Source organism: Bemisia tabaci, chromosome 3 (assembly GCF_918797505.1).
Source record: "Bemisia tabaci chromosome 3, PGI_BMITA_v3".
Taxonomy (NCBI): Eukaryota; Metazoa; Arthropoda; class Insecta; order Hemiptera; family Aleyrodidae; genus Bemisia; species Bemisia tabaci.
This window is the reverse complement of record NC_092795.1, coordinates 34619760-34635093: the sequence shown is the minus strand read 5'-3', so window position 1 is coordinate 34635093 and position 15334 is coordinate 34619760. Positions and strand designations below refer to the sequence as shown.

Below are 15334 nucleotides of genomic sequence, written 5' to 3'. Positions count from 1 at the left end.
ACGTCAAAAGAAGTGTTGCTTCAATTGTATATTTTCACCCTAACAAATGTTTAAACGCTTAGATTAGTGTAAATAAGTGTTTTTCTTAGTCTGAATAAGTGGCAAATAAGTCTATGCAGTGAGGAATTTGGACAATTTTCGCCCCGCGCGAATGAATTTCAATTATATTCATCGCTCCGAAAAATTGTTTTTCATTGCGACGCTTTGTCTTTTTGGGTTTATTTTTTTTTTTTTTTGCGTCCATAGGTGAATTCAAAAAGGGGACGTAGCCCCCCCCCCCTTCCCTCTCCTCGTTCACCCGAAAAAGTGTAGGAAAAAGGGAATAAGGAAGAAGAAGGAAAGAACCTAGGAAAGAAGAAACAGGGTGTTTGTATTAGGTAATTATTCATGACAAAATTGACTTAAACTGCATACTAGATTATTTAAAATTTCGAAAATTTTCTGAGAGACACCCCCCCCCTCGTTCGAATTGTCTGAACCCAACTCTGTTATAATTCCTTCGAAAAAAATATATCGGGAGCTGACGGGTGGTAACTAAAAAGTTTTCCAGCGGAAATCTCTGCTCTTACTTTTCAAAGGAAGTTCATGATTTACTTACCTGTAGTAATTCTACGCTAAAAACGAGAAAGTATGAAGCTGGATTTTTTTTTTTTTTCAATTCTCAGGGTTTAAGTAATTGATTTTCTACCAATTTTCTCTGTTACAGTTGGAAAGAGATGAATCTTTAAAGGTATTAAATATTTTAGGGTGTGAAATATTCGGGTTGCGATGATCAATATGGAACAATCTTCTGCAGTTTTGATGAAAGTGACGCTTTTGTGGTCCGAATCAAACGTGCACGAACAATTACACATGGCGCTTCAAACAAGGCAACAATCATGGATTTACATTGCGGAAAAATTTGCAAGAAAAATCCCGTTTTCGATCCCAGGCTAGTAAGTCTATCGGTAAGTTAAACCTGCGCGTATTTGTAATACACTTGGCAAAATTTGAACTTAAGATGCTTTCGCCGAATATTTTAAGTCATTTTGACTTCAGTGTCTTCTCTAAAATATTTATGTTGGCTTTAGGCGATTTTCCCAATGAAAACTGATAATTTCTATATTAGACTCTTTATCGATAGACTCTTCATTCGAAAATTTGTGTCTGCATTCTGCATGAACCGTTTCATCAATTTTACGCAGCCTTTCTTCAAACTTATTATCTCTCCTCTGTTTCCACAGTTTCTTTCAAATCTAATGCTATATCATCTTTTCTAATCTCGCCAAACATAGTGCGCGGCCGACAGCCGGCGCGAAAAGCTTATTAGTGCCCACAAGAGTGCAGAAATACTTCACGCATTGCGCCAAACACAGTGTGGTCGGCCGGTCACTGGTCGGCGCGGAAAGCATATTGGTGCCCACAAGAGTGCGGGAATACTTCACGCATTGCGCCAAACACAGTGCGGTCCTGGTCGCTGGCCAGCGTGACACGCATATATGACTACGGACACTATATCAAATTTGACTCCAAAATACTTAAACTTCAACTTGAATATTTTGGATCGAGGATTTGTGTTCCAAGTCAAGTTCAGTATCAGGCTTAAAAATTTAATACGAGCACTTACCTTTTTATTAGTAATTTTTCCCCTTCTTTTTACAATTAAAAATATCCTATGCGGTGTCACGGTCACGGTCGTGATAAATTTAAACAAAAACGGCGGGTATACTCAACAGCAATGAAGCCCAATCCAAAAAATCGGTACACGTGCAATTGGCAGTATAGACTGGCAGTAAGGCACAAAGATTTTTCAGAATATCAAACGCTTAAAAAATAAGAAGCGTGACGGTTGTGACACACAAAGAGATTCAATTGAGTAAATTTGAGTTTTAAATCCTTCCAGAATATTCTAAATTCCGGCAGTGACACTGCTGTACGACACGGAAAAAACGAGCTTAGGGTTGGGACCTACATTGTTAGTGCTGGGCACTAACGAGGGTTAGATCAAATGGAGCCAGCAAGTCAGAGGGAGTGCTGGGCACTAACAGCTCGAGGCTGGTCACTAAGGAAGAAGTAGTGTCAAGCCCTAAAGTGACTTTGGAGCGAGCGTAAAATATGAAGCGCCTCCGCCTGGGATCGAACTCGGTTGCGCCGGTGAAGACCACGCGTTACCACTAGGCTATCGTGACTCCGACGTTTGATGGGTGAATTTACACTGTTAAGCGCAACTACGTCTCGCAGCATCTGATTAGCACTACTCATGTTCAGTGCCCACCTGAACTGCCTTCCGTGTTGAGCTGTACAGCGCTTAGACGCCAGCCCTCAACTACTCCCCACTAAACGGCCAGTAGTGCTCAACACTGTCTTGTTTTTTCCGTGGATTATGATCCGATCATATTCTGATGTGAACACTTCACTCAACGGAATGGAACGTTTTGTAGCGATTTTGACTGCCCCTATGCGGCCGTTTCGACAAATAAAAACACCTGTAACGGTTGTGACGTCGAAAATTTGTGACAGCATATTTTCGAAATGTTTCGGGTAGAAATCGCGTTTTTTGTAAAAGCAAATGCATTTCTTATTCAACTACAAGTATTTTTGATGAAATTAGTACAAAACTTGAAACAATTTATGAGACCAACAAAAATTATGATGCTGTAAACATTGCAACCTGACAATCATGTCAGTGACGGTCGTGACATTTTAAACAGTAAAATCTGAAAATGAAGCTTACTACATCGACTTACACGCAATTTTGACTGTCAGAATTCCTGAAAAACACTTATTCCCCATCCAATAGGCTCCATAAAATGTGAGATTTTTATCACACAATTTACAAGTATATGGTTCATGATTGAAATTTGGACACTTTTCGTAGAATGCCCGTATTAGCGCCTACAAGACTGTGGGGATACTTCACGCATTGCGCGTTCATTACAGTGCGCGCTTTATTCGTTGAAAATTCGTAATAATATCGGTGCCGGATCTACCGCGGTCGCGGTCTACACCATTTCCGACCAGTGTGCAACCCGAGCCTGCAATAATCTTAGTATCGAGGGATTGTAGAGATTTTGTATCCCGATGGTAGTAAATTGAGTCATTGACGTCGAAGCTCGTCCGTCTTTATCTCAGCAATTATCGTTAAAACGAGGACCTCTCTATGTGGAGAAATATAAGGTCGAATCACATTTTCCCTTAGGATTGATTGTTTTTAAGGTATAAGCGAAAAACCGGTCGCCGGCGGCGTATTTTGGCCCCCCCGCCCCCGCCCGCTTTTTTCCAAGATGGTGGCCTTAACGGACAGCCGATTCCGGTAAACTTTTGATATGTAGTTCTGGTGGCCGACTGCAACACTTTTCCGCAAAGAACCTAGTCTATGCATTAATTTTCTCAGAACAAATGCTAGATTGACTGTACTGTGAGAGCATTTCCGGATAAGAAAAAAGAGCACGGTAGAACAGTTGACGCGACTTTGAGGTTGAGCTTCCAATTCTTCAAGTCTTATTACCGTTTTTCTTGTTAAAGTTTGATAATGTTCAATATTTTATCGAGAATTTTTTCATTTTCACTTGTTCACGTGCCAACAGTAAGGGACATCAAAACTACTTGGTCCTCGGCGCCACGGCACGGGATGGAAATATCGATGCTGTCTTGCTTTTCTATTGCTGCGTTTAAATCTCCAGACGTATGCCTATCGATTATTGAGTGGAGTATCCTCCAGTCCTATTTTATTTTTTAAAAAAGACCAAAGTGACATTATTCCTTGAAGTTATCGCAGAATTATCTTCGGACAGAGGAGAAAAATCTGGCAGTTATAAGAATTGCTGTTGAGTAGTATTCCTTTGAAAAAAAAAGTAGATAGGAAGTCTGTCTCGTCGCAAAGCGAGATACGTGATTGCGGTCTTACACCTTCGAAATGCTATCATTTGGTCGGATGTACCCTATATCAGCCTAACTGCAGAATATTTTCCCATGTTTTATTTTTTTAACAGAGAACCGAACTATTATTTGACGCGCCTTTATTCAAACTTTGAGGAATACACTCACAAATACTTGAATACTTCTCGTTAAAAATACACTTACAAAATTTCAAGTTTCAGTACTGCCTAAATTTTTCTGTTAAAAAAAATCTGGGGAAGTCGCAGCTATTTCATGTCTCTCATTCGTGATCGCAGGACTTATTTCCCACGAAATATATCACTCAAATGTTTCACTAATGAAGGAAAACTCACATTGAAAATTCTGTCTTTTTGTGTTCGTTTTGAAATAGATAAAACTATCAATTGACGGTGAAACTCCCTACCCATGTATCTCGGCTTGCGACGTTACGTTTACCATGTTACATAACTATTACATTTTGCCTCTTCCACTAATTCGCCATTTTCATTGCTAGCGGGAAACATGTCGAAAGGAAAACGCTCAGAAAAAATCCAACCGGTTTAATACCGAGGACGAAAGGATGAATAACTTGAATAATCAAAATAATAACCAGAATGCCTACAACTACAGTAACAGCAAATCCAACTTCAAAAATAACAATTTGGCGAACGCGCGGTTGCGAGCAAACGGCGGGAATTTCAAAACTGAGAGCGGGAATTTCGAATCGCCGGGTGGTTGGCGCAGGAACACGAATGACTTGGAGAGTCATGTGCGGAAGGACATGAACGTATTCTCACTCAGCCAGTTCGGCGAACGGCCAGAGGAAACTGATCGTGAGAAACTTGCTGCAGCTCTTGCTATCCGGAATACAGACAACGTCAAGGAGAAGTTCAAGATTGCCACTGATGAGTTGATGAGTAAGTATGCTTTAACGTGTACATCGACAGAGAAACTCCAAAAATCCATTTCTTTTTTGACATATTTCAAGACCTCTACTCCCATTTTATGATATCAAAAGATAACGTAGCAACAATATTGCTTGAAATTTTCACGAATTAATCCTCACGTAGAAAAGAAAAATTAGGGCGAGGCTTTCGAGAAATGACCAACGAAGTTCTTTAAAGCGCCTCGAGAGAGTGTAAAGGTTGGGATGAAAAAAAAAATTAAAAATGAGCCTCCTCGTATTTGATCATTTCTTTATCTTTTTCATGTTCGCTTTTGAAGAGGAGGAGCCGCCGGAGACAGCATGGATACCAGACCCGGGAAGTCCGGTGGATCCGAACGCGAGCAGGGGGGTTTTCTACCAACGGCACACAAAAGGCGACGCTTATTCGCTGGCCCCAGGGATGGGCCCCAGCTCGAAACACCTGACTCTGGAGAACTTCCCAAGTCATCCGGATAGCCTTCATCGCGCCCTCAAACCGGTCCTCATCCTCGCCCGCTGTTTCGCTCTCCTCCCTGTCGAGGGTATCAGTGCGCCCAACGCATCTTACCTAGCGTGAGTTCCCTGAATTCATCAATTTGAATGCCTCTAAGAAATTATTCAGGTGTATCGAGGACATTTTATTTTTAAAAAAAAAGAAAGAAGAAAAAAAAAGACTGAAATGGAATTAGTCTTCGAGATGGAAGCATAATGAAAGTTCTTCGCAAACAGGGGCGGATCCAGCAATTTGGCAACGCCGGATTTCCTCCATCGAAACCTGTGTTAAATAATCGATTCTTGGAGAGGCCCCGACGAGAATCGATTATTTAACATAGGTTTAAATTGAGGAAATCCGGCGTTGCCAAATTGCTGGATCTGCCAATGTTCGCAAAGGAAAATAGGCCGCATTTCTTCATGGTTCGGCGCCGTCCATAAACTACGATTAACGCCTTAAGGAGGGCGCGGGGTCTAGAGTAGCGTTACGTCATTTGGTTTTTACCTATCAATGGATATGGATAGTGATGTACGTCACAGTGTTAAGAGGAGGAAGGAAGGGAAGGTCAAAAGATTCGAAATTTAGGTTTATGTATTTTATGAGCGGCCCCTTGTCACATGTGATTAACACGTGAATTTATGGCTCCGCAAAAGATGGAAAACTTTCCTCGATCTAATTTTACTTCTCAATCGACCAATGTGTAAAGAAAATTGTATTAAAATACTGAGAAACCATCAGTATTTATTAATTTAGATGCTACAAATGCCAGTTCACAGAGACAACAGTTTTCAATTAGCTGTAGTTAGTTAAAGTTTTTAGACGTTTGTAGCTTAGATAAGCTATTCAATTGGCTCTGAATGTGTTAAATTTTCAATGCTCGACCACTTAAATTCGTTCCGTTTGATCCAGATTCAATTGGAACAGCCTACCATGTATTTATTTGGGACTCGTAATCGGCTATTCTGTGCTGATCGCTTTGCTCAGCATTTGGAAGACTGTTCAATTCGGCATCTCATATTACAGCACAGGTTGGTGGTCTGAATATACCTCTGAAAACAACTTTCATGCGTTAATTTGTGTCCTCGAAATTTTGCTGGCTTTCTGAGTATTTTTGACGGAGACTTGACCAATAGACTTGGAAACAATTATATCACTTAATAAGATACGTTTTCTCACCAAAACAAGCAAAAGCATTACTCTCATGTTCAAAAAGTTTTAAATAAACCTGTCGGCACGAAGTACCTTACATACGAATTAGTGTTTAAAGCTTACAGTTGAATTAGTCAATTCAAACTTTCCGCTTGTGAAAAAACCAAAATCATGGTTTCACAAAAATCTCCCTCCTCCGAGATAAATGTTCGTGCCTTTATTATTATTTTATTAGTGCTTAAGCTATCTGTATATTTACTTCGCAAAGAATAAAAATATTAATTGTTGCAGTGGACTTCGTGTTTGTGACGAGCTCGATGGTGATCTACCTTTTGTTCCTGCAGCTGGCGACCCTGTGGCCGAAGACCATGTGCCAATGGGAGAAGGCGGAGCGTGGCATGAGACATTATGGCTACCCAAAACGCATGGCCCTCAAGTTCAGGTTCATCCTATTCGTTATGATGGCCCTTGCTATCAGTGAGTTATCACCCTATACTCTTAGATCCTAGGTTGAGAGCTGGTCGTGTGTGTGGTTTGATTATGACATCTATTGGTAGAGGGCCAGCACACAGCAGTAAGACTGTGCAACGTCTCAAAATAATGAATCGTAGGTATTATATATTCGTGGGCTCTTCAAACGCGATTCATTACTGAATCGGTATAGGGGCTTCGAGATATTCACTCATTTTAACAATTTTCATGGGAGAATGCGGTCCTCTGAAAAAAGTAACTATTTTCAGATGAAAAGAAAAATTAAAAAATCAAATAGCTCAACTCTTTGTTCATAGCGTTTTATTTTATTTTTTTTTTTGACTGGCAACGTCATTATGTTAGTGGTTACGAGGTGATTTTTTTTTAGAATATTTTAAAACAAGGAGACATTGTGAGACTTATTAGCAGGCAAAATCTTATAGAAAAAGTATGAAATAATTCAATCATATTTGAGATTTTCCTACGAAATTTTCATGTAATGCATAATTGTTGTAAAGGTGCTGCATTTTAAAATTTAAATGGAGACATCACTCAGCCTAGTAAAAGATTAATCGAGAACCGACGGCTTAGAATTCATAAGCTCCCTAGGATGAGAGATTCAGCGGTGGAATGGGTTGTCGACGTTGATGCGCTAGGAGCGAGGATACAACTTAATTAACGCCAGAGTAGCCATTTTGCCTACTTGCTTTATTGAAGGAGTTTTTTACTCCGAGCAGTTTCTCAGCCTCATCTGTGCGCAGGCGTGATCGCACACGCGGAGCTGTCACACAATAACCATTCCGCTCAAGATATATTTATCAAAATCGAGGACAAAACATCGTAAAAGCTATGTTGTAGAGTGTCCGATCTGTTTTCATTCTCTAAAAGATACAACATACAAATTTGCATGAAATGTTAAAAAAACGACTTTAGATATTAAAATGAAAATAATGAACAATTTTAACGAGTAGGTATAAAAATTGGACGTGTTTCTACCAAACAGAGGGCTGTGCAGGTGGGAGAGATGGGGTGTGCTCATGGTGAGGTGAGCTAGATGAAAACAATGTAAAAGTGTCCGTGATTTCTTTTGGTGAGATGAAAAAGCGGGATTTTAAATTCACGGAACGGAAATATGTGTCAACACTCAACTGTATGCGGGACTCATGAGCCGTGGGCATCGAACAAAAACGTTGTGGAAAGGACTCACGAGTTAATGCTGAACTGGAAAAAAACAAAAAAAAACACATTGGATCTAGAGTCCAGACTCTTGAAAACATTGACATGGAAAAGGACTCTTGATTCAATCAGATTTAAGCTTAAATCAAAAGGAAATCCGCTCAAATTAAGAGGCTTGGTTCTTGATTTAAGCTTAAATCTGATTGAAGAGTATTTTTTCTTGTCGATGTTTTTGAGAGTCTGGACTCTAGATCCAATGTGTTTTTTTTTTCCAGTGTGACCAATAAGCCGCGGGGGCGGCTTCGTCGCCACTGACGTCACTGGCGCTTAATAATTCCTATGCATTCTTACCGCCCGAGAAAGAACGAGCACACCCCATTTCCCAATTCCCGCACCTACTCATAGTTCTGATTAGTAGAAATATGTCAAATTGAAATCTATTGGTTTGTTTTCTCTCTTCCTCCCCCTCATAAGTTGAGCACGTGGCTTCGATAGTAACGGCAGTCTTCGAGGCACTTCCATGCTCCTCTGGTGGTTGGGACATCGTCCGAGCGTACTTCGTTACTAAATTCCGGCAGGTATTTACATTCGTGCCATTCAACATCTGCATAGCACTACCTGTCCTCGTCATGAATCTCATTCTTACATGCGCCTGGAACTTCATGGATGTCTTCATCATTCTTATGTCTTTCGCCATGGCTGAGCGCTACAAGCAGGTCAACGAGCGGCTCAACTCTGTCAAATGCAAGGTATACGCTTGTATATTTTAAAATATTGAACGATTCAGCGTAAGCATTTTCCAACTGCCCGGTGTGACTTTCACTAAGCAATGCTTCCATCTTGCCATGAGCAGTAAAGTATGGTATGACCCCGGTTATCCGCGATAGTTGAGTGTGGAGGCACCGCGGATAATTCGAACTTATGAGCCACGGACCGAAAAAGTACCTTCCAATTAGTTTTTTCGCAAGTAGTACGGTAGTGAATACGTACAGTAAAATTGATCAAGACAATTATGAATTTTACGTTTTTCAGTATATAATCAATTCATGAAGGTATGATAGGCTGTCCATCGGGACGTATTAACCTAAAGGAACTTTGTGCGTAGATTTTACGCGCGACATAGTTCCTTGTAGCAGCATAAATATACGTCCATTGAGTCGAAGAGTTTAACTCCTTTTTTCATATAGGTAAGAAAAAAAAATGTCAGTATTCCGTGCGATCGCTGATAATCCGACCGCAGATAACTAAGATTCTACCGTACATCCGAAAATGAATGTTTTGAAGAAATGAACGTAAAATAGTTTTGAACCTTACATTTCTCGTAATTTTGTGGGAACTTAATGATCAACAAATTATGCCCAACTGGTGTAAAAAGAAAATTAAAAAAATGAAATGTAAAAAAAGAATCACTAATGACCGAAGAAAACGAGGGAATTTAAAATTTTTTTTTTCCATTTTCCATTTCATCAGTAAACGAGGCACGGAAAGACCAAAATACTTAGTACTTAAAAATGCAATACGAGAGACTATCAATTGTTAAAGTTTTTTGTGGGTCCTTCCGCGGGTTCTTCCTTAAGGATGAATGGTATCCCTCAAAACTCCCCTTACGGAGCGCCTAAATCGATCTCGCAACATGCAGGTAAAAGAAAGTCATAAGTCCGGTGCTGATTATTCTTTCATTTTTATTCTGTATAGGTGCTGCCGACAAGTTTCTGGAGGCACATCCGAGAGACGTACAACACCTTGTCGTGTTTGACGAAGCTGCTGGACAATCTTTTATCTCCAATAGTTCTCCTATCGTTTGCGAATAACCTTTATTTCATTTGCTTACAGCTCTTGAACAGTTTGCGGTAAGTTTATGTTCATATCAACGACCACAAAAGAATGAGCTCAATAAAAGGCACACGAAGCCCTTTTTTTTACAAGTATAGAGTAATATAAAAGACCGGTTGGTTCGGAACTTCCTATTTGAATTTAACTATGACCTTCATTGGTTAAAGACACCTAACGACACCCCCCCCCCCCCCCCCCAATCATGATTAGTGTAATTGGACTGCATTTTGCAATTTAGAACTATACATTCTAACTCATCTGAATAACACTTATGTGCATGGGGAAACTAATGGCACATACGTCGTTTTTAAAGCGGGCTAGAATTTATAGTTCCAAATTGCAAAATGTAGTCCAATTGTTTCACCTGTCGTGAACACGCTTCGGCACTGTAAAGTGCTTCTTATTCCTTTGAATATTTCTATCTATTTTCAAGATATTTAAGATAGATATTCATTTTCATGATATCACAAATTATTTTTCTGGTAGTAATGGGGGGGGGGGGGGGGGTGGTTGGCAGTCATGGGGCCTGGACCTTAAAACTGACATCAGGGCCCGAGATGGGGTGTGGCGGGCAATACGCAATTATTTAATCAAAATACTTCTTTGAGATTTTCTACTGATACTTGGTGTAGGCGGAGAAAATTCCAAGAACCATTCAAGGAAAGCTGTTGGTTAACCTACGTATAAAAAAAACAAAACCGAGCGGAGACTTGCAACGTTACGCTCGGAAAAACGCATTTTCCGATTTCAGTAAAACAATATTTCGACGGTGAAACTACCAAACCACGTATCTCGTTTGCGGTGTTTAAAAATCTACGCTCGCATTTTATTTTTTTGAAGTAGACCAAATCAATATCATTCCTTGACATTTTTACAGAATTTTCTCCGCACGAAGAGGAAAAATCACAGAAATTTTCAAGACTGGACTTTGAGTAGTTTTTCATTTAAAAAATAAAGTATGACAGGAAGTCTGCGACGTCGCAAACCGAGATACGAGGTTTGGTAGTTTCACCGTCGATTTGCAATTCTGATTAGCTGCAATGCACAACGGACGTTTTCGCACGAGACCGGACCACGTCACAACCCACCTCAATGCGTACTACTTATCTAAGAAATATTATAACGCATGACAGCCAAAATCTGAGCTCAGATTCGGATTCCTCGTTGAAAATCAGTGAGGAACCATGTAACAGACGTCAGAATTGCACCACGGGAAGGGTATGCACCGGTTCCTCCACATCGGCGTGGGTGGTCACTGGGTCAGGAGTGTAACAGACATCGGTTCTCGGAAACGGCGCTTCCGCAAATTCCAGCGATCGCGGCCGCGGCGCGGCACAAAGGAATCGAGATAGCGCCAGACAGAGTGGCGACAGGTGCCGCGCAATCGGCATTCCATGAGTCGTGCGGGAGGGGAAGGAAGCTCGGCGCGACCTGTGGTTCACTGTTGCGCCACCAGATAGTGTTGACCGTCAGATATTAAACGCAGGTGCATAATTTCATATTTTCTGTTCTTTCATAGTTGAGGTTTAGCATATAGTTGATTGTATTCGACTTCTGAAATATTTTTTTATGCCTCATGCATTGTTTACTCTTCTTGGCGGCAGGTGAGAAGATGTCGCTAAAAGCCGAGCTTCACAATACAAACCATCAGCGCTGGTAAATTACAGGGCGCAGTGAGCAATAATCATATTGTCGGGGGGCAGTCTCTGTCATTGGATAAATGCATAATATGTGATGTGCCAATCAAGGCGCTTGATTTCCGAACTTATATCGGTCATACGTTCTCACACTGCGAATTTGCCATTCGTCAATTGGCCGCCAATTCACCAATTGGCTCTCAGTCGGGTGCAGCCATTGAGCGATGAGCGCAAAACACGTGACCCTCAGTCCTCACCGAATAGGAATTAACTACCGTCTCAGTAGCCAATCACAGTGACTCATACGTCCATGTACCTCATTGGCTATAGCCACAGTAGCAATGGCTGCTCCAGTGCTCCCAAAAAAATTAATGTATTGCACTTGGGGTTATTCAAAAACGGCGATTTTGCCGTCCTGTAGGATTTTGCCCGGAGTTGGATAGTGTTCTTCCCTATCAGAAGACACGCCTTTCTCCGTCAAACGGCAAGTTCAAAAACATTTCCCCGCGCATTACAGCGTTGCCAAGTTAGAAAACGTGACAATTCAGTAGATGACATCAAAACTGAGCCATGAAGTCGTGGTTTGGACGAAAATTGTCTAAAAAGGAAACCCACTGGTTAATGGTCAAGCTTATTTTATGAACTATGCATGTGGTGGTTCTAAATTGTGATGAGGTTGGTTTCGACTCCACCAATCTGTTCGTATATAGCCCCCACAAGCCTTAGAGGCGAGAAACGTAAGCTCTCATGGAGAGTTCTAACTACTGAATAAATAACATAGAGCCGGCCTAAATGAAGTTCTTCTTTGTTCACAGCCCGATGCAAAGCACATGGCAAGCAACATACTTTGTTTACTCATTCTCATACCTACTCGTTCGAACTATTGCAGTATCACTCTTTGCTGCATCCGTCCATGATCAAAGCAAGGAGCCCAAGTCTGTACTTTTTTCAGTTCCAACTGAAAGTTATTGCGTTGAGGTGAGCAAAATTATAAACAAATCAATAATTTAAATTGTAATAATAAGTTTTTACACTTATACTTAAATTAACTGATTGTAAGTAAGTAGCTAATTGCGATAATAGTAGGTATTACATGGTGAAATAATTGATATTGCTTCGGAACGTCGTGCATGTTGCCTATCTACTATTAGAAGAGGCTCCCCTGATTGAACTTCATTGCGATTAAAATTGAAACAAGTTGCGATCTTTTGCTGCATTGCAAATTGCCAATCCTCCTGATTCACGAGGACTCTATTCTATTGTTCGTTTAAAATTGTCATTTATTGACCAGATGATGTAAGATATTGCGCTTCACTATACAAACTTTTTTAATTTTATTTAATTCAAATGCAATTTCATTTAAATTTTTTCGTTGCACTGTATGTTACTTGAGTGCATTTTGCAAGGAACCACTAGCATGGCAATGATCTAGATGGCAACTTATCTTGCAGTAATTGCGGAAACGTGAGAAAAGAAACAATGCAATGCAATTAGGGCATAAAAAAATTCATGACCGACTCACTATTGAATTTCAGAACTTAACCTGGCCTCATTTTTTTTTTGTTTTTTTTTTGTTTGGACCTATGTACCTGAGTACATTCTGAAACTGCATGAATATAAAAGGTGCCTTCCTTGATGGAGCAAAATTTTATAAAGACTGGGTATCATGAAGTCAATCAGAATGAACTTTAATTAGGTACCTATAGCACTTTTACAGTTAAGTAGGTAGAAAGTATAAACATAACCTTCAAGTACTGGCGAGATGAAAGCTCATTGATAGTACAGATAGACAAATAAATGTGTAAACATTTTGGTAAGTGATTATGCAAAAACAAATTTTAAAATATTTTTGACTGGAAATTTGCACATTCTTTCAGGTTTCAAGATTCCTTATCCAAGTCACCAATGATGATCTGGCCTTGACTGGTTGCAAGTTTTTTGCTGTCACAAGGACATTCATGCTTACGGTAAGCAATTAGTGAGGGACTGATCCCCCAATTCAAGAATCGAAGGTTAGTGGTCATAGGTACATATGCCAAAGCAGGTTGTATCAGTAATGTAAGGACGTTTACTTATAGTAGGTAATCTAATAATATGCATAAAGGAGAGGGATATGCATAATTATGTCTGACATTGCTGATTAAACAAAATTATTAAGAAAAGAGCGTAGCTCATGGAGTTTTTTATAGATTGCCCGTATCAGTGAGTATAGAAGGCCCTGTATACTCTGGCCCATATTGTTTTGTTGCAAGTCCTCAGATTACTGCATAGTTTTTTATGATTTATGGCAGGTCAATCACAAAAAGGAAACATTGTACCAGTAATTTTTTTTATTGTTTCCAATTTAGAACAGAAGAGAGGCGAGGAATCGCCCAGCAGAAAATGACGACTCATATCAGAGAATGAACATTGGCATTTTTAATGAGAAGAAAGCAAATTTCGGAAAAGGTTTATCACAAGTATTTTACTTAAAATTGTGTTCATATTTCCTCAAGGGAATTTGATTTTAACCAATTTTTGTCTTTACTTTCTAATTGATACAGAATTGAAGGTGCTTTGGCATTTGTCTGCCTGGAAAACCACCCATTAAAAAAGTCAGATGACTTCTTACTGCATTACTGTTTCATTATAATGATCGCTATTATATTGGAATGTTGTGTGAATCTACAAATTGAAGGGGCTCCTCTTGTTGAATTATTTATTGCAATAAAATTGAACTAAGTTTCTATATTTCTCTTCATTGCAAATATCCTAATTTTCTAAAAAATGGAACTCATTTTACTGATCATTTAAAATTGGCATTTACTTACAGAATAGTAAACTATAATTATAAGGACTTATAATTTATTTATAAAACTATTGCAATTTCAGGGTAAAAATGGCAATTTCAAGGCATTAAAATCCCAAAGCATTTAAGTATTTAAATTGCACTGTGCTACTTGAAGTGATGTCTTAAATTGTGTGTTGATATGGATGTATAATTGGCTTGTCTTTCTAAACATAGGTGGCTGGAACAATAGTGACGTATGAGATAGTCTTGGTTCAGTTCAATGCAGTGAGCAGTGAAGATGCTGCGGCGGCTAAAAACTCATCTATAATCTGCCCTTGAATTCCAAAATGTACATTTTTAGTTGGCTCAGCTCTGCTTGGAACATGGGAGACAGAGATAAACAAGAGCTCTACTCTTTGCCGGGTGTATGTAATCAGTCTCACATTGTTGAAATATCATTGTATTTTCTTTAGATAAGTACTTTTTTGATGAATTTGATGAAGCGAAAAGGAAAAGTTGAGTATCAAAAAAAGTTATCTTCCATGTTTATCAATTTTAAGGTTCAAAGTTTGGTTCATAACGATGCTAGGTGATGACAAATATTTATAAAATCATGAATTAAAAAATAAATGAATTTTTTTTAAAGAGTTAGATGAAAATGGTATAAAATATGGTAATTTCAAAAAGCTGAAGCTTATTCTGAGTAACAATCTCAGTGTCTGTGCTGCAAACATATGCATGTGGCTATTTTTTTTAGCCCAGAAAAAAAGGCCCTTACTCTTCCTTGCAACACATTTTTTGTTCAATCCATGATGATCTGTGATCAAAAATTATTATTAGTATAAGTTAAAATTTCAGACATCTATTCACAATTTTTAGATAGGAAGCATTCTACCAGCACTGCTTTCAGTGCGTGGCAATGATATGTAAATGGGCATTGAAAGCTTTCCGCACCAGTTTCATTTCTTGTGAAGATTCCTAAGGTTTTAAAAATTATTGGTTAAAATTTGTTTTTAAAAAAA

The 15334-nt window shown here is 39.3% G+C and overlaps 1 protein-coding gene across 1 annotated transcript; it reads left to right on the top strand.

Moving 5' to 3' along the window:
- The first annotated feature begins 467 nt into the window (after positions 1 to 467).
- Positions 468 to 15188, top strand: LOC109040290 (gustatory receptor 5a for trehalose). The gene is made up of 10 exons (XM_072298235.1): positions 468 to 947; positions 4373 to 4775; positions 5083 to 5356; positions 6186 to 6304; positions 6717 to 6902; positions 8547 to 8821; positions 9768 to 9922; positions 12358 to 12520; positions 13420 to 13509; positions 14547 to 15188. Exons 1-10 carry the CDS (start codon positions 879 to 881, stop codon positions 14649 to 14651), a joined length of 1839 nt encoding a protein of 612 aa, XP_072154336.1. The 5' UTR covers positions 468 to 878; the 3' UTR covers positions 14652 to 15188.
- Positions 15189 to 15334: the final 146 nt, after the last annotated feature.

What these genes read in the sequence shown, in the direction of transcription:
- LOC109040290 (XM_072298235.1), top strand. Translation starts at nt 879, where the DNA reads ATGGATTTACATTGCGGAAAAATTTGCAAGAAAAATCCCGTTTTCGAT. An exon ending in CCAGGCTAGTAAGTCTATCG is followed by an intron (nt 948 to 4,372) that starts GTAAGTTAAACC and finishes TTTCATTGCTAG; the next exon opens with CGGGAAACATGTCGAAAGGA. An exon ending in CAGCTCTTGAACAGTTTGCG is followed by an intron (nt 9,923 to 12,357) that starts GTAAGTTTATGT and finishes CTTTGTTCACAG; the next exon opens with CCCGATGCAAAGCACATGGC.